At 41.2% G+C, this 25,393-nt stretch overlaps 1 protein-coding gene across 3 annotated transcripts in view; it reads left to right on the top strand.

Annotated features, from left to right (window-relative positions):
• LOC143669720 (endogenous retrovirus group K member 10 Gag polyprotein-like) overlaps positions 1-22,220 on the top strand; it is a 73,170-nt gene extending 50,950 nt beyond the window's left edge. The window contains exons 3-4 of one of the 3 annotated variants that reach the window (XM_077144312.1): positions 17,596-17,703; positions 18,404-22,220. In XM_077144312.1, coding sequence (XP_077000427.1) covers positions 20,681-22,204 — 1,524 coding nt within the window. In that variant the 5' untranslated portion in view covers positions 17,596-17,703; positions 18,404-20,680 and the 3' untranslated portion in view covers positions 22,205-22,220. Of the gene's footprint in view, positions 1-17,578 lie in introns of all 3 variants that reach the window. The other 2 variants (XM_077144313.1, XM_077144314.1) reach the window with 2 other exon arrangements.
• Positions 22,221-25,393: the final 3,173 nt, after the last annotated feature.

The raw sequence follows: 25,393 nt of genomic DNA, 5'->3' as shown, positions 1-25,393 counted from the left end.
TGGGCTGGGAAAGGGCAAAGTCCCGGGGCTTCCCTCGGAGGTGGGTTTTTGAAGGATTTTGATCATCCTCTAATAATGGATCCTCAGAGCCAAGGCAGCCCTGGCTGGTTGTTTCCACACTGCAGTGCCATCTCTGCCTGGCTGCAGGGGTTCCAAGGGGCACCCTTAATGTTGGATGTTGGTGCTCCCATCAAAAGAGGGCTTTCCTGATGGGTGCACAGTGTTTTCAGGTTGTTGCCTCTGTGAGAGTCTAAGAACCATGAGGCATCCTTCCCCCCAAAGACACAGTCAGATATATCCACAGACACTGGGGGCACATCCCACAAACCGGAAATGAATCTTCATGAGCGGGTTCAAGGATGAGCAGCAAGGCAGAGTCTCATCTCCCTGTAGCCTGAGTCAGTTTGCTTGCTGTGCGTGGCTTTGAAATGCAATACAGAGCAGTGGAAAGCCTGACATTTCCTCATGAGAAAGTGACAAAGCTAATTGTTGTCCAGTAGATGCAATCAGCTATTCCCCCTGTGGAGTCCGATTTGGACAATATCATTGGGTTGCTTGGTGTAGAATAGTGTAGTGTGTCCTGGATTTGATCAGGCAATTCACCAGGTGTGTGGCTTTTCAATAGTAGAATCTGTTGACACAAAAATCCCCAGCACTTTGGGTGATTCGAGTGCACTCTCATAATTTGCTGTCGTTTTTCTCCCTTTGTTATTTCCACATTCCACAAAAATCCATCACTTCTCTCTGAATTAATGTGCTGCTAGGGACTTATGTCCATGCCACCCACTCTGTGAGGCCAACCTCAGCCTCTCACACTCACAGAGCCCATTGTTCCCTCCTCTCGCCCCGCGCTGTCCCGAAGCCCTACCCCTCCAGCTGGGAAGGCCGGGAAATGGCTCCCCGGAGGCCATTTATCATGGCCATAAATGCTCTGTGCTCTGCTAAGTTCCAACAAAGTTCATCTACAAAGAAGTGGAACAATTGCTGTCTATGCATTTTGGGGGGTATATATATATATATATATATATATATATATATATATATATACCATAAAAGTACGTAAACTTTTTGCGTATATGTGATGGATGAACTTAGAGTTGTGGGTGCACAATTTGTGTATGTAAATTGTTTGGGGGTGGGTTTGTATGTTTATCAGAATCTGTATGCTAGGGTAAAAAAGACATCCTGAGAGTTAAAATCTGGAGTATAGGTTACCAGGAGGTATAAAGATGGTGGCGAATGGGCAGATGCTGCTAGAGGTGTGTAGAGTTTTCATTAAGGTTGATTGTAGGTGTCTGGAAATGGATAGGGGTGATGTAGCCCAATACTGTAAGTGTAATTAATTACCAGTGATGAGCGTGACTGTGGCTGAAAGGGGAAGCCTCGGGTTGTATATAGCACTAGGAATAAAGCTAGAGGATAAAACATGAGGCTGTAACATAGTGAAACCTGTTGTGGACAATGACTGAGTAATTGTACAAATACAAGAAAGTTCTTCCATGAACTAGAACAAGCATATGTCACTATTGCAAGGTATTAGTAATAAAATGCAAATAATGCAAACTAAAGGTGTCATTTAACAGTAACATTGTAATAGTCTTTCATCAATATAACAAAGGTGCTATACCAAAGGTAAGCATCAGTTAATATGGGGATATAAATTATATGAGATCTTTTTTTTTCTCAGAGCGATGAGAATGCTCTCAAATTGATTGTGGTAGTGAATGCCCAACTCTGTGATTATGCCAAGAACCAATGATTAGTACCCTTTGTATGGATTGTAAGCTGGATGAATAGAACTGTGAATAGGGTGATAGGGTGTGTTTAAAAAAAAAATGCTAAATTTTCATCTAGGTCAGGGGAAACAGATTGCCCCGTTGGATAAAATTTAAAGAGCCAGTGGGAGGCAAAAAATGAAATTCTGTTCTAATTGTATGAAGAAAAAAAAAAAAAAGACAACCTGATGGCTGGGTGAGCCACCAACTTCAGAAAGTTCACAGACATTCTATCTGCTTAAATGTTTGGATTCTAATTAATTGCTCTTATCCACTTTTCTTCCCAGCATCCCAGATGAGGGTTTTGTTTTTTGTTTTTAACTGTTTTAAAAAAATTAAGTTTTTCTGTTGTGAAATATAACATATATACAAAAAAGCAATAAATTTCCAAGAACATTTTTACAAGTACTTATAGATCAGATTTTAAAGTTCCGTATGGGTTACAGTTCCACGATTTTTCATTTTTTCTTTCAGTGGCTCCAAGACACTAGAGACCAAAAGAAATATCAGTATAATGATTCAGGAGTCCTATTCATTCGTTAAAGCCTAACTTCTCCATTATACTCCTCCTTCTCTTTAAATAACATACGTACATAAAAGGGCAGGCCGTGGTGGCTCAGCAGGCAGAGTTCTCGCCTGCCATGCCAGAGACTCAGGTTTGATTCCCGGTGCCAGCCCATGCAAATAATAATAATAATAACAATAACAATATATATACATAAAAGCGATAGATTTCAAAGTTACAGATGTGTTGATTTTAATTACTTCACCTATTCAAGCATCTCCGAGGACTGCGCCAGGGTTCGTGAGCAGTCCGAGCCGGCTTCTGGCTTCCCCTCCCCCGCTTGCCCACACACCCGAATTCCCCCGGAGCTTTCATGCTCAGTAATGAGGCCCGATTCCTCTCGTGGAGTCCAGGAAGACATAAAGACTTAAAAGAAAGCTTGTCTCTCTGTTGACATCACGGTCTGCTTTCATCATCTTTCTATCACATACTTTCTGCCAATTTATTTTAGCAAGCAACGAAATGTTTCAGAGCGTGCAGTCCTATTATTGAGCGATTTTAGAATAAGGTTCTGATTCACCATGAGAGGCACCCAACAAAACATACGCGCACACACACTCACGCCCAGTATGTCAAAACAAAACACTGTGGGCGCCCTTTTCTTGTTTTTAAGCTTCATTTGCTCAACAGCATATTTAGTAAAGCACACATCATTTATTTTGTTTGACAACATTTAATACAATAACTTACACACAAAGAAAGGCCCAAACGTTTAGCCAGAGATGTCATCAAATAAGGGAAGTTTTGTAATAATCGTCTATTGGCTTACACTTAGATTTTAAGAGATGCCTTGATAAAAAAAAAAAGCCTATTAACTCATTTTCTCTTTATGAACTCTGTTTCTGAAATGACCAAGTGAACACCCAATTAAAGTGGTAATTTCTGGGGTCAAACATTACCTCAAAAGAAAAGTTATAGAAGATGCTGGGAATCATCAAATTTTGTTTGAGTTAGTATATGACATCTTTTAAATAAACTGATATTCTGTCCCTTTAACATATTAAAGATACACAATTTAGACATAGTTTCTTCCTGGCTTCCTTAATCTTAATTGGAGGAAAAGATGATCAAGACAGACAGGAAATTAAAAAGAAAAAAAATTATATATATTGTGTCTACATGGGTATAGGACAGAATAGTCTCAAACATTGTGATGACTTTAACTTCCCTTCAATTGATCAGTAAGGTCTGCTTTACCACTTCATTCCAAGAAACACCGTGACTCATGGGTTTTTGCTGTGGGTGACATCAGACATGCCAGCTGGCATACCACAGGTCAAAATTGTGATTGTGTAAGCCTAGCCATTCTAGAGTCAAAAATAAGTAACCAAAGGTTGACTCTGCAATTTACAATTAAATACCACATTAAAATAGCTGTCATTTGTTATACTTACATTATTCTAAATTCTAAGTTTTGATTGGAGATGAAAAGATATTTGATAAAATAATGGAATCTGAGATATATATTGACCAATCGATGACTAAATGATTAAGCACAAGCCTCTTAATAAAAAAGCACCTAGATGATGAGTTACAAGAACATCACCCAGATGTTCCTGTGATTAATGAGATTTCGAATATCCACAGATCTCGTTTTTTTCTACCAGAACTCATATTTTAAAAGAAAACTTTTATTTTTGCAATGTAGATTTTTTTCTTCCAATTGTTACTCTTGGGACTTATTGTATTTACCTAACTCTTGTAAGACTTCATTGTGATATTTTGCTTGTTTCAATGTAAGACTTAAAAGGTTGGAGATATTGTAGTGGACACCAATTGTTGTAGATTGTAAGGCAGAGATTATTATGTGCTCACCAAACTTGACTCTTCGTCACCCAAAGTGCCAGTTCCAAGGGCCCCTTGCGACTAGAAGGGGCCATGCCACGAGTCCTCGCCAATGGAACGTGACCAAAAGTGATGTGGACACTTCTGTGCCAACCCCCTAAGAGACAGTCATGCATGATCCTCCATTCTCTGTCTTGCGTCTCCCCCAGACTAATGCAAATAAGCCCCGGGATCTTGGAAAATATGTGTTGAGAATGGCAGAGACACAACATAGAAGGAACCTGGGTTCCAGAAGTTCCCACTTGAAGGAGCATTGTCTGCAGGCCAGGAATACCCATTTCTGTGATTGAGCAATAAACTATTTTAACGTTAAACCACTGAAATTTTAGGATTATACGTCACTACAACAAATGAAGCTGTCCAGCATGTGAAAATCTTCTTATTTGGGGCGAGTGGGTGGAGGTAGGTCCTCACTTCCTACCACTTTTGCTAAAAGCTCACAGTAACCCTCCCCCCTTGTCCCTGAACAGCAAGGACATAGACATGTGGCCTGGACCCAATGAGATGTCCCTCCTGGGGCCTTGGACACTTGAAGAAGTGACATGATTAATTGTTCTTATTTCTTTGTTTTAAACAGGGGCATGTGAAACTGTCTCCACAGAACTCGGACTTTCCTCTTAGGTTCTAATGTGGCTGCTTAACCTCATGTGTGTCACTTAACCTAACTAATTGATGTGAATCTCTCTAGATGAAATTTTAAAGATGACTTCTGAGGTATTGGCTGTGTTTCTGCAAAAAATATTGGGATGGTTTTGTCAAAAGTAGGAAGTTCAGGTTTCAAGGTGTGCCGAAGCAAACTTCTTAGTTTCTCCCTATTTTCTCTGCCTGATAATTGGTAAACCCTACATTGTTCTTTGAACGCTCCATGGCTTAGCAGGGATTTCAGCACGTTTGCCATGAAGAGCCTCCATTTTCAAGCACTTTTTGTTACTTCTTTGCTACCCTTCACCCTGGGATAAGTGATTGGATGGGACAGCGTTATTTCTAGGGGAATGGCCATGTTTTGATACGGGTTAGTGCGAGTTTGAGATTTGAGCAGGCATGAGAAATCTGAATGTTGGTGGAGATGTAGAATTTCTGATCATGTTTCAATCAGTTTACTTTAATAACGTTTATTTTTTCAGGTATTGTGTTAGATGCTGAGAATTCAGAAATGTGAATACAGAAATGTACAAATAAATAAATCATAGTCTAGACTGTCCTGTGGATTTTGGACTTTTCCATTCCCATGGTTGTGTGTGACACTTTTATAAATCTCATATTCACAGAACTCTCCTGTTGATTCTGTTTCTCTAGAGAACACTCTTTTGATTTTGTTGATGATTTTTTTGTTTTTGCTCATTTCCTAGTTATTTGAGCTGGGAATTTAAAATATATTCTTTCATTTTTATTGATAAAATAAAATCATAGTCTAAAAGGGGAGACATATACACAAAAAGACATGCCCACTGTGCTGTTGAAAGTAGGGTTTGAAGAAGGAAAAGAGTTTTAAATCCAGGGGAGAAAGTCAGAGAGATGATCAAAGGATGTTCCCCAGAGAAGGAGATGATAGCTGAGCTGTATCTTGAAAGGTAAATGTAAGTTAAAATAGAAATAAGATTATTCATTACCCAAACAGGGGTGATAGCACATATAGTGGATTAAAAAATATATCTTCTACACAGAAAACTTTATTGCCTTACTTTTTTTTCATCGAGGTGCAGTCTCATGAAAGAAAGATACTTACTATAGCTTTCTTCTAGAGGAAGGTCTCCTTCACAGCTCTAATCCAGACAATCCTCCTTTATTCTTAGCTGTGAAATATTTAGAGTCCATGTGCTAAATATATACCACATTAGCACTTCCTGGTGCAAGGTCTCTCTCTAATCCCAGCCCCTTGGCCTCGTTCCAAATGTGAACATGGAACACCTGTAGGTCTCTCATTTTTTTCTATGATTTTTGGTCTAGGACTGTCCTTGATCTAAAAGAAGTATAAAAGATCCTCGCATTAGGATCAAAACTGACCTCATTTGTTCATTCCCCAGGCTTTTGAATGTTAACTATGTGTCAACCACTGTGCTAGGAGTGGAGAAGAAAAAGATAAATACAAGGTGTTTCCTATCCTCAAAAAGTCTACAGTCTAGTAGAGAGAGAGACAAAGCAAGTAATATGCAAAGATCATAGAAGTCAGTGTGAAAGAGACCATGCCAACCTCATTTATGGCCCCTTCTCCACACCTATTTCAGGCACACACTAATTACTCAAAAAATAGTTGCTGACTTTAATAAAAAAGTTTGAACATCATGGGACAGAAGGAATTACTTCCTATCTTAAACTGCCTGAAAGCTGGACTCTTGGTCCTTGCCTGCTGGACCTTTAAAATACAGTATACTTAATTCCTCAAGCCTTTGATTCATTGTCAGCTTTGAAATTCATTATTTAACTCTGCTGAGATCCCTACCACCTTGCCTTATTTCCGTTGTGACTCTCACCCATGTGGCTTAGAGCATAGACATGCTACTTCCTAGGAGCAACCATCTCTCCGATGTGTCTCTTAGAGCCTCCTGCCCATGGGCTGGGACACATTTCTGGGGCAGATATACCCTTGATTTTTTGGTGGGGCGGATGATGCCAGATCTCTCTCTTTTCTTTAATCTATTATAACTGCTTCCTATAGAAACTCATGAGACATCTGAAGTATTCACCTTAACTTCAAACAGTGTTCTGAGGAGTCCTGTAGGACAGATGGGATAGGAATTTGACTAATAAGTCTCCATATTTTTATACCCTTTCAAGATTTACCTTTTAGCAGTACAGTACTGGTGCACAATAGTGAGGATTTAAATACCAGGTTAGGAGAGTGCCTAAAAGTGGTAGCCGGACAGCAGGAATAGTCACAGGTTCCTTCCTGGTTTAGCTCAAGGATGTGCTGACCTCGTTCAGTGGAAAGCCTCATGCCTGGAGTGGGACTTCTAGCCTCACCTTTTATCGAGAGTGCTTTTCAGAGCTCTTAGAGGACACTGGAATAGGTGGGAAGCAAAGAGAAGAACCACGGAATAGGGGAAGATGATACAGGTCTCGTCAACCAAGTTGGACAACAAAGATGAAATTCCCACATTTTCGCCTAGCATCAATCCTGGTAGTATGTGATGATGAAGGCTAAGGAAGACATGAGGAAGCGTAGTGGGAAAATCCTGTTGCGGGACCTATGGGACCCACGACCACGTGCAGAAAGATGTCGTATTGTATCTTCAGGTATTGCTCACCAGTCTTTTAAGAGTGAATATCGAACACAAGGAAGGTGAGACAGAACAGTGTCCACTTAGGATTCTGCCTAAGTGCTCCATGAGACATTTGAGGAGAGAATTTGGGTACTTTGAAAATATTTCTGTCTTGCTTTTTAAATCACTCTTATCCTCTGAATTCTCACAGTAATTGTAACCTTTGACAGACAATTGACATATTCAGTACTGTTTAACATATATTCCATTAGCTCCACTATTCAAGAGTAGAGAGCTCGTTTTTTTAGAGCAACTCTATTTTGTTGAAGTCACTGTGATTGACTTGTCATTATCTATTCTGCCCCAAATAACTCTCTACACTAGGAGTTGGCAAACATTTTCTGTAAAGGGCCAGAGAGTAAATATTTTAGACTATAAAGGCCATATGGTCTCAGTCTAATGTCCCTCCGTTGATTCAGGTCTTTGATTTCTTTTAGCAATGTTTTGTAGTATTCTGTGTGTACGTTTTTACATCTTTAGTTAGATTTGTTCCTAGATATTTGATTTTTTTGCTGTTATTTTAAATGGATTTTTTTCTCTTTATGTTGTTCATTGTTAGTGTATAGAGACACTGCTATTTTTTGCAGGTTGATCTTGTACTTCTCACCACTTTGCTGAAATCATTGATGGTTTTGGTGGATTTTTTAGGATTTTTTGCATATAGGATCATGTCATCAACAAATAGGGGAAGTTTTACTTCTTCCTTTCCAATATAGGTAGTTTGTGTTTTAGGACCTTGTCCATTTCATCTAGATTACCTAATTTGATGGCATAAAATTGTTCAAGGTATCCTTTTATAATCCCTTCTATTTTTTATTTTTTGTGGTTGGTAGTAATGTTTCCCATTTAATTTCTGATTTTAGTCATTTGTGGCTTTTCTTTTTCTTTGTGGATTTTATTGATCTTTTAAAATAGCCAACTTTTGTTTTGTTAACTCTTGTTTCTTTCTTATTCTCTATTTCATTTATCTCTGCTCTAATATTTGTTATTTCCTTCCTTCTGCTCACCTTGGGTTCAGTTTGCTCCTCTCATTCTAGATCCTTTAGTCGTTAGGTTAGGTCTCTGGTTTGAAATCTTTCTTCTTTTTTAATGTGAACATTTTTAGAGCTATAAATTTCTCTCTCAGCACTGCCCTTGCTGCATCCCATAAGCTTTAATAAATTGTGCTTTCATTTTCACTCACCTCAACATATTTCCTAATTTCCTTTGTGATTTTTTTGACCCATTGGTTGTTTGAGTACATTGTTTAATTTCCACATATTAAAAAAATTCCAATTCCTCAGTCATTGATTCCTAGCTTCATTACACTGTGGCCAGAGAAGATACATTCTCAATATTTTTTAATTTATTGACACTTGTTTTGTGATCTAATATATGATCTATCCTGGAGAATGAATCATGTGCCATAGAGGAGAATGTATATTCTACTGCTGCTGGGTAAAGTGTTGTATGTATGTCTGTAGGTCTAGCCAGTTTAGAGTATCATTCTAACTTCTAATAGAAGACTATTCCTTATTGATCTTCTGTCTACATGTTCTGTCCATTATTGAAAATGGTTGAAGTCTCCTAGTATTATTGTAAGACTATTTCCCTCTTCAAATCTGTCAATATTTGCTTCATATATTTTGAGACTCTGCCATTAGATGCATATATATATTTATAATTGTTCTGTCTTCTTATTGAATTGACTCCTTTATCAGTATTGAGTGACCTTCTTTGTTCCTTATGGCAATTTTTGCCCTAAAATCTATTTTATCTGTCATTAGCATAGCTACCCCAGCTCTCTTTTGATACTATTTGCTTGATATATATTTTTTCCATCCTTTTACTTTCAACCTATTTGTGTCTTTGAATTGAGAGTGGCTTTCTTTTTTTCTTACAGTGCATTTTTTGTTTATAGACTTGCAATCATATCACTTACACAAAACTTACACCATGTTGTATTTCATTTTTTGTTCCATTTGGTGTTAAAATGTAAATTTTATCCACAGTACTAGTTTGGGTGCTTTTAACTTCAAGTATCAGGAAATCTAATTAAAACTGGCTTTAACACTAAGGACAATTATTATCTCACACAACAAGAAACTCAACAACAAGGCAATTCCAGGATCAGTTCGTTCATGGACTCGGTTATGTCTTCAGGGACTCAGATCCCATCCTCATTCGGCTTTGGCATCCCTAACCTTGGAATATCCTCTTAGACTGCTCCCTCACAGTCCCAGAATAGCTGCCATAATTCCAGATATCACAGGCAGATGACAACATCCAAGAGCAAGAAAGCAGCACAGCCCTATTATATCCCTTTTTTTTTGAGAGTGAGTCTGTTTTAATAGCATATATTTGGTTCATGCTCCTTAAATTCATTTTGCCAATCTCTGCATTTTGACTGAGAATTTAATGCATTTACATTTAAAATGTAGTAAAATGTAAAACTACTGATAATGCAGGACTTTCTTCTATCATCTTGCTATTTGGTCTTTATGAGTTTTATACCCCTCAATACTGTCAGTAAATTCCTTTCATATTTATTTGACTTTTAGTATTGGACCATTTTGAGTCCCTTCTCATTTTTTTCTGAATTTTTTCCCTGTACTCTCTTTGTGGTTACCATGGAGCTTAAATTTAATATCCTAAATCTATAACAGTCACAACTGATTTGATACCAACTTAAGCTCAATAGCATATGCATGCAGTGTTCCTAGAACCCTCTCCCCACCACCTATTTGTCTTAATCTTTCCCTCATTTTTGAAACACATTTTTGCCAGATATAGAATTCTTGATTGGCAATTCTTTTCTTTCAGAACTTTAAATATTTCACTCCACTGCCTTTCTGTTTGCAAGATTTCTGATGGGAATTGACACTTAATCTTATTGGGACTCCCTTGTAAAGAACATGTTGCTTTTCTCTTGCAGTTTTCAGAATTCCTCGTTTTCATTGGCATTGGACAGTTTGATTACTATGTATCTTGCATGGCTCTCTTTGACTTTATCCTGTTGAAGTTCTTTGAGATTCCTTAATGTGCATATTTATGTCTTTCATTAAATTGGGGAAGTTTTCTGCCATTATTTCTGTGAATAGTCCCTCTACCCCTTTCTCTCTCTTCTCCTTCTGGAATTTCCATAATGCATATATGGGTATGCTTAATGGTCTCCTTTGTGTCTCTTAGGCTCTATTCCCTTTATCAAATTCTTTTTTCTTTCTACTCCTCAGCCTGAATAATTTTAATCATCTTGTATTCAGGATCATGGATTTTTTACCAGCTCCAATCTGCTGTTGAAACTCCCATGGAATTTTCCATTTCTCTTATTGTGATCTTCAACTCCAGGAGTTCTGCTTGGTTCCTACTGAGAATTCAAAGATACTCTCATATTGTTCATTCATTGTTTTCCTCATATCCTTTAGTTCTTTTTCCATGTTTTTCTTTATCTCCTTGAGCATAATGAGGATCTTCTTTTTTAAAAAGAAGCCTGGTATGTCCAAAATCTGCTTGATGGCTTCCCGACTTTCATCTTGTTCCTCTGGTTGGGCTGCCATTTCCTCTTTCTTTATTTGTCTTATAATCTGTACAAAATCTTTTTGTACACAAAAGTGTAATGTACACTTTACTATTTTAAAGAGTCAACTCTGGGGTTTAGTCCCTGAGCTATCTGTTCCTTACATTTGTATTCAACCAGAGATATGACATAGATTTATTTGAGTAGTAGGAAAAGAACAAAAACACACGTTCCACAGTCTTTGAAAATTGGCTCTGCCCTGGTGGTGGTTTGCTTCAGAGCTTAGCCCTCCTATCAGGAAAATCAGCCTGATTCACATGCAAACTACAAGGGCCTCTCTGCTTTATCTGATTCTACTTGAAGCCATGGAGTTTGCTTCTTTTCCTGGGCTTTCACCTGCTCATGGCCTTAGGAATTCCCCCATTTACAGTTTACAGGAGTTTGAATGCTTCCTCCACTCCCCTTGAAATAGACTTTCACCCCTCCTGGGTGCTCTACTCCATGATTTCATGGAGGGTGTCCTTTGCCCCAGGCTACTTTGACTTAATTGTTTGTACTACTTTATCTGCAAACTGCTTCTCTGTCTTCCTGACAAATACTTAAAGGCAACCCAAGACAAATTTCCTGTTCAGTCTTTCAGGCCTCCACTGACCTTGGTGTGCTCCTAGGGTTTACTCCATCCCTCGGGAACAGGGCCAGTGTCACCCATTGGCAGCAAGCACCACCTAAGTTATTTTTTTTCATGGGCAGGACGAGGAATCGAACCCAGGTCTCCGGCATGGCAGGCAAGAGCTCTGCCACTAAGCCACCATCACACCACCCTTCACCTAAGATTTTTAAGACTGTTTCTTCTTTGTGTAACACCTACCCAGTTACTACAACCCTTTACCTATTCTCTGAAGCTTTGAGGAAGGTGACTGTGTCAGTTTTGGTAGTTGTTCGAAGTTTCTATGGGGTGACAGAATCCTGGAGCATATTATGCAGCCATATTGTCATCTGGTAGCCTGCCAACTTCTGAAACCATAAGTTATAAAATAACATAAAGGTGGATATTTATGTAATCTTGTTTCAAGGAAGCATCTTGAAAGGTGATATGAAAATTAAGAACTGTAGACAAAAATAATGACACATGTAACCACATAAAATTAAAATTCCTGTTTGGCAAAATCAAAACAAAACAAAAAGAAAGCTCAGCATCAACAAATATAAGAAGAGAGAGGGTAACCTGAAAAAAAAAATTGTTTTGCTTTTCTATGACAAACAGACGTGCTCCCGTGTGATACCCCAAATCTCGCTCTCCGCTAACCTTTAGTCCAATCTGCATCATTTCTCACCTGGAAATGTACAACAGCTTTCTTACCAGTCTTTCTTCTTCCCTCTCACCTATATAATATATACTCAAACACAGCCAAGCGAGCTTTTAAAAACATAGATCAGGTTATATTATTTCCTGATTAGAACCCTTTAATAGCTTTCTTTCAGTTTAGAATGAGATTCACACTTTGAACATCTGGCCTAGAAGGTCTAAATGCTCTGGCCTCACTTTGTACCACTTCCTCCTTATTTTCTACATTCTATCACGTATACCTTCCTCTCCTTAGAGCAGTTCTTCACGTCTTTGGCTCCTTCTCACCCTTGAGGATCTCAGCTAAAATGCTCCCACTGTGAGATGTCTTTCCTGGCCCCTCCATCTAAAAGCTCTCTCCCCTCCTCACAAGCTGATATTATCCTCTCCATTTATTTGTTAACTTGCTTATTTAATGCTCCACTTTCTCCCACTAAAATGTGCATTCCATAAGGCTATGTATCCCTGCTGCATGGTGGAACCCATCACACAGTAATCAGTCAGTACCTATTTATTGATTACTGGTTGAAGGGAGGCTATTATTAATATATGTATTCTTATTAATCAATTTTTCACAGGAAAAATGAGCAAAAACATGATGAGACCATTTACAAAAGGAGAAATGGAAATGATCAAAAATATTTTAAAATAAAACTCCTTCAAATAACAAAGAAATTCAAACCAGAACAAGACATTGACATTTTTATTTACTCCCTCAAATTGCTGAAGATTGCCCTGAATGCTCATGCTGGTTAGGTGCAGTCTGGTGGACGGCACTCTGTACGGTTGATAGAAGTCAATCTTTGGAGGGAGTAATTTTGAAATATTTATCAGTAAATGTTTAAAATATTTATACTTTTCAACCCAATAATTCCACTTCCAGCAATCTATCTTAAGAAAATAATGAGAGATGCTCACAAAAATTGTGCATAGATATGTTTATTGCTGCGTTATTTGTGATGTCAAATGATATGGGAATAATAAAGTACAATTTTGGTCTATTCTGTGCCACTAAAAAACATGTTTTAGCAGAGTGGCCTCCAAATTTTTGATTATACAGCTCATCAGTACATGTTTTTAACCTCAATATTTCTATGACTTTTTCTTGGTGCTTGTTACAGGCATGTATTTCTGATTTAATAAATTAAGGATGTTATAAAAAATACACAAAGTAGGAACTTTAGAAGGATGAGATAAGAATATATAAATGGAAGTTTTACTTTTTCTCTCTTATCCTTATGTAGCATGCACTCTACTCTGGAGACCAGTATTGTAGAATAGTGGTTTTCAAAGCACAGTCCTCACGTGATCGGAGTCCCCAAAATCCTTGCAAGCAGGTGAGCAAGGTGAAAATATTTCTTGTAATAATAATACTATTGGGCAGTGCCACGGTGGCTCAGCAGCAGAATTCTCACTTGCCATGCTGGAAACCCGGGTTCGATTCCCAGAGCTTGCCCATGCTGAAAAAACTTTTTTTGCCCTTTTCCCTGGGGTGATATTTGCACTGATGGTGCAAAAGCAACAGTGGGTAAAATTGCTGGCACCAAATCATGAAACAAGGCAGTGGGTCCAACTATGTTAGTAGCAATTGTGTTCTTTAATGCCATGCACTCACAGGGAAAGAAGGTCAGTGTTAATTACGAATGCTCTTGAAGAAGCAATACAAATCTTTCCTTGTATTAAATCTGAGCCCTGAGTATTCATTCTTTAATAGTCTACACTTAAATGGGAAGGTGTCATACAGCATTTGTGCTGCATCCTAAAGTGTGAAGTTGGATGGAAATTACTCTGTCATTGAGTTGCAAGCTGAACTAGTTGCTTTTTTCATAGAATGCCACCTTACTTGAGAGAATTGTTGACAAACTATGGTTATTCAGATCGGATTTTGGCAGATATTTTCTCTAAAATGTACCAAGTGAGCCTGTCACTACAAGAAATGTTGCCAAAGATACAATAAGAACTTTCAAGTGAAATTTTAAAATTTCAGAAAACTTGTATCTACCACCATGAGCTTGATAACTTTCCAATACTTAGAGGCATTTTTAATGAGATCAGTGGTGTTATTAATGAATGTGAATGTTTTGTATTGTTTTATGAAATGTGTCAACATTTAGAAGATATAGATACCTCAATTCACTAATGCCTTCCAAATGTTCTTAGGCATTATGTTATAAAATGATGCATAAGTGAAAAATCTACCCAAAGTGCAAGATGGACCAATGGATTTTAATAAAATGGGAACAAAAAGTTCATTTTTATGGCTTCAGACGCTGCATTATAAAAGCCTTTAAGAAATCACCACTTGTCAAGTCATGGCAAGGACCAAAGAACAATAGCCATAATTATCAGAAAAGTCTATTAGTATACTTCTCCCATTCCAGCTACATGTCTGTTGGAGGCTGGAATTTATTCATATATTTCAACCAAAACAACACATCATAACAGATTGGTTGAAGAAGACATGAGAATGCAGGGTGCCTGGGTGATCCAATGGTAGAATGCCCACCTTCCATGTGGGAGACCACCTTTGATTTCCGGGCCATGCACCCAAAAAAAGAAGATATGAGAATCCAGCTGGCTTCTACTAAGCCAGACATTAAGGAAATTTGTAGAAATGTTAAAATAATGCCACTCTTCCCACTGATTTTTTATTTTGGAGAATGTAATAATTATTTTTCATTTAAAAGGTGTTAACACAAAATGAATTAGTAACTATTTTTTTTATGTTTCTCTGTTTTAACTTTTAATATGGTTAATGCACATAACTTACAAAACCAAAATTCTTGCTTCATCATTTTTATGACTATGAAGGTTTCCTGAGACCAAAAAGTTTGAGAGCCTCTAGTTTAGAGGAATACGAATGATACATAGAAATACTGGAATTCTAGTGTCTAAGGGGAAAAAAACAGAATACTGAAATGAATATATGGTGATTCCTATTATGTAAAAAATATATGTGCACAAAAAAAGACTAGAATAGTGGTTATGGTAGAATTGTGGTATTTTATGTTACTCAAATTTTCTTTTACTGTCATGCATTTTCCAGGTTTTCTACAATAAAAAGTTTTGCCATTGTAATCAGGGAGAATGAAATTTCAGTTCCAACCTCAGGATACTCATTTGCCTTCTAACAGTGGCAGTCTCAAAAGAACATTATGTTTTCGTCTGATAAGTCATGTGTAAGGATTTAATGTATCTGACTACAAGACAATGTCTTTAAATAAGTAAAGTTTCCAAGATCAAATGAGTGTTTTCCTTTCTAGTAGTTCCCTTTGAAGGCTAAGCATATTTAAAAAATTTTTTTGGGGAATCTGTAGTCAAGAATCGTCTTTAGAGAGGGTTTATCAACCACAAGAAATTCGTCTTATATCTTTGTAGAGATGGGGCATTCTGTCTTCTTCCCTCCGCTGCCAACTCAAGCTAACCATGAGCGGTTGTTGAGACTGACCTGGAGAGCTGTTAGAGTATTTGGGGTGGGATGATGGACCAGACGCAGGTTGGGGCAGCCCAGAAGACTTCCCCAGTCTCCCAGTAAAAGCATATCTATTTGTGAGTTGCCAGATCCTTTGGTAGATGACATAGGTTTACTTGACTGTGCTCTAAAAAGGCGAATTAAAGGAAATTGAGAAATGAATTGCACTTTAGTTTTTATCTCTGCTCTGAACATAGCACAATGCTGAGCACAAAACAAGAGCTTAATTGATAGTTATTGATGAGGGCATCTGTGTAGTACTACATAATGCTACTTGGGGCCTGTATTGTTAATGCTGACTCATCATTTACCTAAAGAGAGACTGAGGATTCTCAGTTCATCTAGACAAATCGTGAATTCAAACTTTTGAAATAGCCTAAAAATTGGTCTCCTACAGGGTGACAAACTCGTCTTGGTTTACTCGGATTTTTCTGATTTTAGTACTAAAACTCCCATATTCTGGACAGTTGGTCACCCCATCCTCCAGGGACCCATCTTACCTTAGAACAATGCAATCATTTAGTTGGACCTGGCTTCTCTAGCCGAGACTGTGTGTCCCAGACCAACCAAAGTCGGATTGAGGCATCTGTTGGCCAACCTGTCTGACCTGCTGCTGGGTGTCCTTGTCCTGCAGATGAACAAGCCAGAACAAAGGATTCATTGCACAGAGACAGGGCCCAAATAACATGGTCATAATTTTCCCAAGACAAATTTGGGGTCCTTGCTTACCCATCCACTCCTTTTTAAGAACTATTGCTTTCCAGGTTGCATCATCAATTCTATTTTACCCTACAACTTAGAGAAGGATGAACAGAGGAGCTTGAGATGACCTTCCTAAGAGCAAGGTTTTATGCCAGGATTTGAAATGCTGGAAGAGTTGTGTCCCTAGAAAAAGAAACCCCAGCCTTACCACTAGCAAAATGAGGACTTATTTTTATTTTTATTAATTTTTGCATTTAGAGAGGAATGGAGATGTCATCCATGTCCTAGACACATCTTCATTTGTGGATTTTTTTCTTATTTAGCTCTCTTAATTGGATGAAAGTATGCTGCTGCTGATTTATGGATCTCCAGTTGTGCCAGGCATCATTTTAAATGTGCACAGCTGCTCCACAGTAGTTTAACTTGGCAGATAGTATTAAACCATTGAATTGGGTCATTTATTTGTATACGCACACAATAGCCTCCTTGTGCAGGTTCTTCAGAAATCCTTGCAGGAATGGTTTGAAACTGGGCATATAAGGCGTCTTTAGAGAGTGATTTTTTTTTTGAGGGGGAAGGGGAAGCTGTTCAGAGTTCCCAGAATAAAGAATGAGATAGCATTTTGTGCCATTGATAAGTTCCCAAGGGAATCACAGAGACAAGCTAAAGTGGAGAGGTTAACAGAGTGAGAGGGCTCAGGCTTATGTTGGGGAACTTCAATTCCAGGGGTCCTTCAGGCAATGTAGGACATGTTAGGGCTGACAACAGTCTCACTTTCTTTATGACATGTTAAGGGGAAGCAGCTAAAAGAGGGAGGTGATCCAATACAAGTCACTGAAGGCATAAATAACTTGAGAAGCTCTGTTGACAATAAAAAATCTGGCATTCACAGCAGTTAACAATGTTATCTTCAAATTCAGAGGGCCCTGAGATTTGTCACTGGTGTCCTTTGTAGTCGAGGATGATGCTGTTGACACTGTGGTTATACCCGTATACAAGTGCAGCTAAAAATACCCGGGCAGGGCGATGATAAGCCCGTTCTGCAGGGTGTACGTGGAAAACCTTTTTTTGGTTTGTGACCGTTGGCCTCCTCGGATATACCTAACCAAGCTACAAAGTCTTTGTTTCTCTGCAGCAAACCCAGCTACTCTGGCTGCACCTCTTGTCTCCAGCGTTCCACAGATGTCTCCACTGCTTGAACTTCTCTCCCCTGGGATGGTGTGAAGATGGCACCTCCTACCAGGTCTGCTTACTGTCTCCCATGTCAAAGCTAACCAGGCAGCTGGTCCCACCTTTTTCCTCTGTCATGGGTTCCAAGAGAATTGCTTTGAGGCCGGCCAAGTTCCTCTATTGCTTCGTTTATTGGTAATTTTATTTTACCACTTGAAAATTTAGTGTTTTCAGTTGGAAAGTTCCTAAGGGCTGAAAGAATTTTCCCCTTTTTCTCAGTTTTGCCTGCCTTAGAGCAGGAAAAAGCAAAGAAAATCCTTTCAGCCAAAGTATGCCTCTTCTGTAGGTAGACAAGGAACATACTTAGACAGTTGGTTGCCTTAAAAAATGTTTCCACCTCAATCCGTACTCAAAATAATTCTTTTAAGACTAGGAAATTCCAAAGGGCGTTCTCTGAAGCCTCTAATTGTGGGTGTTCACAGGTATTGGAAATATCCCAGAAGCTTCCCTGTGCCGGCTGCTCAGGCTACTTGCTTTGGGCAGCAGTTGTATGAGGTCAGGGAGCAACACTGCTTATCTCCTGCTGATAACAGGCACTGCCTAGTAGATGGCTGTTTTGCCTCTTTGGCAAATAAATTTCTTTTTACGTATGGATTCAGGATAGGGGCTAGGAAAGATAATAAAAGGGCCCCTTGCACAGGAGACTAAAAGAACTGTCAGTGTGGTGATTTGGCCGTCATACTCATTTGTTAAATCCTATGTTTCTGTCATAGCTCCACCTTTGCCCTTGATCTTTCTCCCAATCTTCAGGTATGTTTTTCTTAATTTTAAGTTGGTTGATGAAAATTTCTGTACAAATACAGGCTTTACAATGATTATTTTGGATACTTCATTTAAATACACCTATGGGTAAGCTAACTAAGATATCCATTTTTGGTGGTTTTATGTGTATTATTTTTTCTTGATAAAAATATTTAAATAGATAAGAAATTAAATTTAAAAGGCCCCCTTTATGGTGCCTTGTCCTTAAAATGTACCACAGGAGAAGCTGTACATTCTCTTGGGTAAGAAGACCAAAAAAACCTTACTAGCTTTTTAATCTCTGAGTGACTTCTTTTATCAGCTATTCTTCCAGAAGTCTCTGAACTGGGGCAGCTTCCAGCATAAGAGTTGTGGTGAGCATAATTGAGAGATAAGAGGGCTGAAGCTTGAGTCCCACCTAGGTCGACAGGTTTCCCTAGAGAAGAAAAGCTTGACCCAGGGCATCTGAGTGTCCAGGAAAAGATACTGGGCATCAGGAAAAAGAAGGGTTTTCAAATAAAGAAGGGGAAGGAACTGAAAGCAAACTTTGCCTTCTTCTCAATTTTGCCTCTCTTTGTTTGATGTCGTCCAATATAGACCCATTTGAGATAATTTGTTGTTATTGTTTTAAACTTTTAAAATTGTATAATACAACATATTTACAAAGCAAAGAAAGAAAAAAAGCAATATTTTTCAAAGGCACTCTTCAACAAATCGTTACAGAACAGATCCAGAGTTTGTCATGGGTCATTTGAGATAGCTTTTGGAGTTGTTTCTCCAAGGAAAGTTTTGGAATCAGCTTTAGGTTCTCCTTAGTCCTCCACGGATGCTGAAAGGGAGGCACAGGTTTTTCAGGACTCCAGTGCATGCATCAGAAGTCTTTGGTCTCCTAGTTCTCCTGTTTTTTTCAAGAGAAAAGGGGGCTAAGAGAAAATGCCTAAGAGGAACGAAGAGAAAGGGAATTAACAATAAGTGAGCATCCAATGTGAGGAATGCTTTGTTATTCTCATTTCATACATGAGAAAACTGAAGTTCTGTCACTGAGACAGGATCAGGTATCAGCTAGAGCAGAGCTGGGACTGCAGTGACACCATCTGCCTGGGTGAGCAGGTCCACAAGTTAGGTCAATTCTGACTGTTCTCTGCATTTTCCTTCTCCAATTCTGTCTCCAAAGTTCTAATCAAGAACTTTGTCAATAAGATAGAAAGTTCTCCTCAGGAAGTTTGAGGACCACAGGCTAAAGAATAAACCTCAGCTATATCCTGATACTAAAATAGTAAATGGTAGTGTGGCTAAAATGGTGAAGAATGAAAATGCCACCTGTGTGTCTCTTGGCCATTTTGAAGGTACTATGCAGAATCTGTGATTCTAAGACCAACATCAAGATTACTTTAATTAATAACCTTTATTGGATTTGTTGAATCAAAGTAATGTTCTCACATGTGAGTTGGACAAGAAGTCAGAAGGAAATATCTAAAAATCGTAAAAGGTTTGGGCTGATAGGCATCCAAGAGGTTACAGATTACAAGAACTGATATCCCTCTAAAACTGATGTGTCTCTAATATTTTATCCTGTGGAGAGCCGCCTCCCGGGTCAGGCCTAGTGGACACGCCGCAGCCTGCCCTAGAGTTCCCCCCGCCCATCGAGTGAGCCAAGATGGCGCCCGCATCCTGTTTCCGCTTTATACGTATACCCGACGTTCGGGCCAAGATGGCACCCGATCGTCACTTCCGCCCATGATGTACACGTCCGCCTCTCCTATCCACCTATCCCAGCCTTGTACGTGTAGCTCAGCCATTGGTAATCACCACACTATATCTAGGACCCCGGGCGGGAAGTCGGGGAGACAGCCCGCAGAGAGCCGTGCTTGACGGCCGCATAGAGGTTGTCCCCCGCAGGGAGTCTCCCCCCTGCGTGAGAAATGTAACAAGGTGTGCAAGCTTAGCTCCAGTAAAACTTGGCACTTACGACAAACCTGGAGGAGTGTGTCCGAGTCTTTTTCTTCAGCGTCTTCCCCCGCCGGCCGGGGACCAGAGACCAAGAGAAGAAGCTCCGGACAAGTGGTGGCCCGTACGGGGAACATCCTCGCGCCTCTCCTGATTCCTCTCAACCTTCGCGCCTGATCACCGCGAAGAGGTAAGTGTCTTTGCTTTACTTGAGGGTTAAGGCCCGTGGGTACTCAGGCCACCCCGGGGGAGAGCTCGGTAGACGTCACCGAGCACGCTTGAAGCTAGTGCCGACTGCAAGCATGGGGCAGTCTGAAAGTTCCCGGTCTGCCTCGTCTACGGACGGTTCTTGCAGAGGCAGGCCGTCGGAGCCAGGCGCCTCATCAGACAGCTCGGACTCAGCATCAGAGGACGGTAAGGGTGTGGGGACAAATGAAAACCCGTTAATTGAGCTAGAAACCTGCCCACGACCTTCCGCCCCGCCCGCACCCGCGAGCGTGACGCGGGGGCCTTTGGGGGGAGGCCCTGGTGTTTCCACCTTAGACCCCCGATACGGGCTCCCCCTAGTGGCCGACTCGGGTAACTGTCATGATTCTTTTTCACCCCCTCCAGAAGGTAACCCTGAATTTCCGGAGCGCTGGCAGGAGGAGGGACCACTTTGCCTACCTCCGCCGCCCGCGTATACAGCCCCACAGGGCCGCTCGTTAACTCTTGGTAGGGGGAGATTCTTTTGGAGATGGAACCCTTTTAATGCGATAAGTGCTAATCAGCCAACAGGCATGTTTCCAGTCCTTATTAATCCTCCCGGTAATAACCAGTATGAGGCCTATGACTATAAAGTGTTAAAAGAATTAAGACAAGCTGTTCATCAGTATGGCCCGAATGCACCATTCACTCTAAATATGGTTGAGAACCTCTCGGCACTAAACCACACGCCCGCAGACATTTATCAGCTCGCTCGTGCTTGCTTGCCTCCAGGTCGGTACATCGACTGGAAAGCGTGGTTTGAGGAATTAGCGGAAGAACAAGCGGCAAAGAATGCCGCAGGGAGGCGGGGTGGGTGGAATGCCGACATGCTACTAGGAAAAGGCACCCACGCCCACAATCAGACGGGGTATCCACAAGAAGTCTATGCTCAAGTCTTCCGCTGCTTTGTGGGAGCATGGAAAAAGCTGACCGGGGAAGGGGAAGCTCAGGCCTCGCTTACCAGCATTCACCAAGGACCCACCGAACCATTTGTAGACTTTGTGGCAAAAATGCAGACCGCAGCAGAAAGAATCTTTTCTGACCCAGGGGTAGCAGAAACAGTTATCAAACAGATGATATTCGAACAGTGCAATAAAGAATGTAAAGTTATTCTTGCACAAAATCGAGGGAAGTCCCTGACAGATTGGGTTCGCCTCTGTAGAGATGCTGGTAGCCCTTTAACTAATGCAGGTCTTGCTGCCATGCTAGCTAGCTCTCTACATGTGGACACAGGAGACTCGGGGGGTCCTGTGGTAAGGCCTAAAACCTGTTTTGGATGTGGCAAACCAGGTCACTTTAAGAGGGAATGTCCCGGTAGAGCCCCTAATCAGCGGCAAAATGAACCCCGAGTCCAAAGCAAACTCTGTGGCCGCTGTAGAAAGGGACCCCATCGTGCGGAAGATTGTAGATCAGCCTTCAGCGCAGAAGGGGAGCGTCTCTCTGGAAGACCAGAACAGCCCTCAAAAAACGGGCGGAGGGGGCCCCCCAATACGGAGGGCCCCCGCCCTGCTCCTCTCCGCTCCGTGCGTCCCCCGGGTCCGCAGGATTGGACCTCTGTGCCACCTCCCGACTCGTATTAACCCCCTCCATGGGTGTTCAGCTAGTGAAAACTTCCTTTAAAGGGCCCTTACCCCAAGGGGCTGTTGGGTTAATATTAGGGAGAGCGTCCATGGCCCTAAAAGGACTAACAGTTATACCAGGCGTGGTAGACTCAGACTTCACCGGCTCCCCCCAAATCATGGTTCAGTCACAGCAAGGCACCTTAGTCATTGCAGAGGGCGATAAATTGGCACAACTCCTGCTCCTGCCTAGTTTACATGCTGCCTTTCCAAGCAGACCCGACCTAAGGGGAGACAGAGGATTTGGATCGTCTGGGGAAATCTTTGAAGGTTTACATATGTCCCTAGAGAACCGACCCATGTTGACACTCAAGGTGCAAGGCAGGCCCTTCCTGGGCCTGCTGGACACCGGAGCTGACCGATCTATTATACGGCAGCAAGACTGGCCCGCCTCTTGGTCGCTATGCAAAGCGGAAGAAATCCTCACAGGGATCGGGCAGTGCTCTGCTCCCATGATAAGTGCCTCCGCCCTTCACTGGGCAGATGACGAAGGACATCACGGCTCTTTTCAGCCTTTCGTGCTGGCTTTACCCGTTTTCCTATGGGGAAGAGACGTACTGACACAAATGGATCTTACCCTAACAACTAATTATTCCAAAACAGCCAAGGACCTTCTAAAAGGTATGGGATACGTCCCCGGAAAAGGATTGGGGGCCTCCCTGCAAGGACGCCCAGCGCCTGTACAGACCATACCCAATCCAGGCAGGCAGGGCCTGGGTTTTTCGCGGGGGCCACTGAGGGAAGATTCCCACCTACCCCAATAAAAATAACTTGGAAAACATTGACCCCTATTTGGGTGCCTCAGTGGCCCTTGCCGCAGGAAAAGCTCAATGCGCTACACGCGCTTATATCAGAACAGCTAAAAGAAGGTCATATCATTCCGTCCTCATCCCCTTGGAATACACCTGTATTTGTCATAAAGAAAAAATCAGGGAAATGGAGACTATTACATGATTTAAGAGCCATTAATAACTGTATGGAACCCCTAGGACCTGTTCAAACGGGGTTACCCTTGCTCTCCGCCTTACCGGAGCATTGGCCTGTCTTTATACTAGACCTTAAAGACTGTTTTTTCTCAATCCCACTTCACCCTGAAGACACCCCAAAGTTCGCCTTTACCATACCTTCCCTTAACCAGGAAGGGCCTAGTCAACGATTTGAATGGACAGTCCTGCCCCAGGGCATGACCAATAGCCCTACTATGTGTCAACTGTACGTTGCCGCACGGTTAACTGATACCCGGCGACGTTTCCCTCGAGTGAAAATCGTTCACTACATGGACGATCTTTTACTAACTTCTGCAGACTTACCCCTCCTTCAGGCAGCGCTGTCACATCTAGTGCTGACGCTCAGAAATATCAATCTCATGATTGCTCCTGAAAAAATTCAAATGGCTGATAATGCCACCTTCCTGGGAGCGAAGCTTTCGCCCACTCAAGTCTCCCCCCAAAAGGTGTCTCTTAGAACAGACACTCTTAAGACCCTAAATGACCTGCAAAAACTAATGGGGGATATCAATTGGGTTCGCCCATACTTAAAACTACCCAATGCCACACTGGCACCTTTATATGATTTGTTGAAAGGAGACCCAGATATAACCTCTCCCCGGCTTCTCACTCCCGAAGCACGGCGAGCACTAGCTAAAGTAGAGGAGGCACTCAGCACCGCTGTCATAAAAAGAATAAACCCCCATGAACCTTTTGAAGCCTGCCTGCTGCCCACAGAACTGCAGCCTACGGCAGTGCTGTGGCAACAAGGACCACTACTCTGGGTCCACCCCGGAATCTCCCCCGGAAAAAGTTTAGAACATTATCCCACAGCGGTTGCAGAATTGGCCTCAGAAGCCCTCAAAAGAGCAGTGCAACACTTTGGCCAACACCCTAAAAACCTCAGAGTGCCATACTCTTCCCGGCAACTCGAAACGCTTACTGGGTGCATAGACCAATGGGCTATTCTCAGGTGTATTTTTGCAGGAAATATTGACAACCAATACCCAAAAGACCCCCTCTTGCAATTTATTACCCAACATCCAATAATTTTTCCTAAAATAACTTCACCTAAGCCACTAGTGAATGCCCTCACCGTATACACGGATGGTTCCAGCTCCGGTTCAGGAGCATACTGTGTAGAAGGGAGTACTCCCAAGACAGTATTTTTTCAACCACAAAGACCTCAGTGGGTAGAATTACAAGTCATTATCACTGTCCTGAAAGAAATCACCGATCCTCTGAATATTGTATCAGACTCCCTTTACGTAGTGAATTCTGTAAATATTTTAGAAACGGTGGGCGTTATAAAGCATTCTTCCTCAGTAAGACTATTCTTCCTCAAACTTCAGGAAACCATATATTCCCAGCAATGCCCCTTCTTCATAACCCATATAAGAGCTCACTCAGGCCTGCCAGGTCCCATGGCGCAGGGAAATCGCCTAGTAGATAAGGCCACTCGGCAACCACATATTTTCCCAGTGCTAACACCATATCAGCAAGCACAGGGATTCCATACTAAATTTCATGTCAATGCAAGCACCTTGGCCAGACGGTTTCAAATACCGCGCGCAGCTGCCCGAGATATAGTTAGAGCCTGCAATAATTGTTCCGAGCAAAAGGCAGCCCCTTCACTGGGCATCAACCCCAAAGGTCTCATCCCAGGTGACATTTGGCAAATGGATGTCACTCACCATGCGGAATTTGGCAAAGTGAGATATTTACATGTATCTATAGATACATACTCCCAAATACTATTCGCCACGGCTGAGACCGGAGAAAAAGTTCACCAGGTTATTTCGCACTGCCTTGCCGCTTGGGCAGCATGGGGCAAGCCAAAATTGTTAAAAACAGACAATGGACCAGCTTACACCAGTCAAACCTTTCAAAGGTTCTGTGATACTATGGAGGTGCAATTAAAGCATGGCATCCCTTATAATCCTCAAGGACAGGGAATCATCGAAAGAGCACATAGGTCTCTTAAAGACCTGCTCAAAAAACAAAAAGGGGGAATAAGCCATGGCCTATCCCCGAAGGCTCAACTGTCAGTGGCTTTATTTACATATAATTTTCTAAATGAAAACCCACTAGGGGTGACACCTGCCCTTCAACACACCACCTCAAGCCCACCGCATAGAGGTCTAGTCCGGTGGAAAGATATTCT

This window comes from Tamandua tetradactyla, chromosome 26 (assembly GCF_023851605.1).
Source record: "Tamandua tetradactyla isolate mTamTet1 chromosome 26, mTamTet1.pri, whole genome shotgun sequence".
Taxonomy (NCBI): domain Eukaryota; kingdom Metazoa; phylum Chordata; class Mammalia; order Pilosa; family Myrmecophagidae; genus Tamandua; species Tamandua tetradactyla.
The sequence above is the reverse complement of the archived record's forward strand: the minus strand, read 5'-3'. Positions and strand labels throughout refer to the sequence as shown.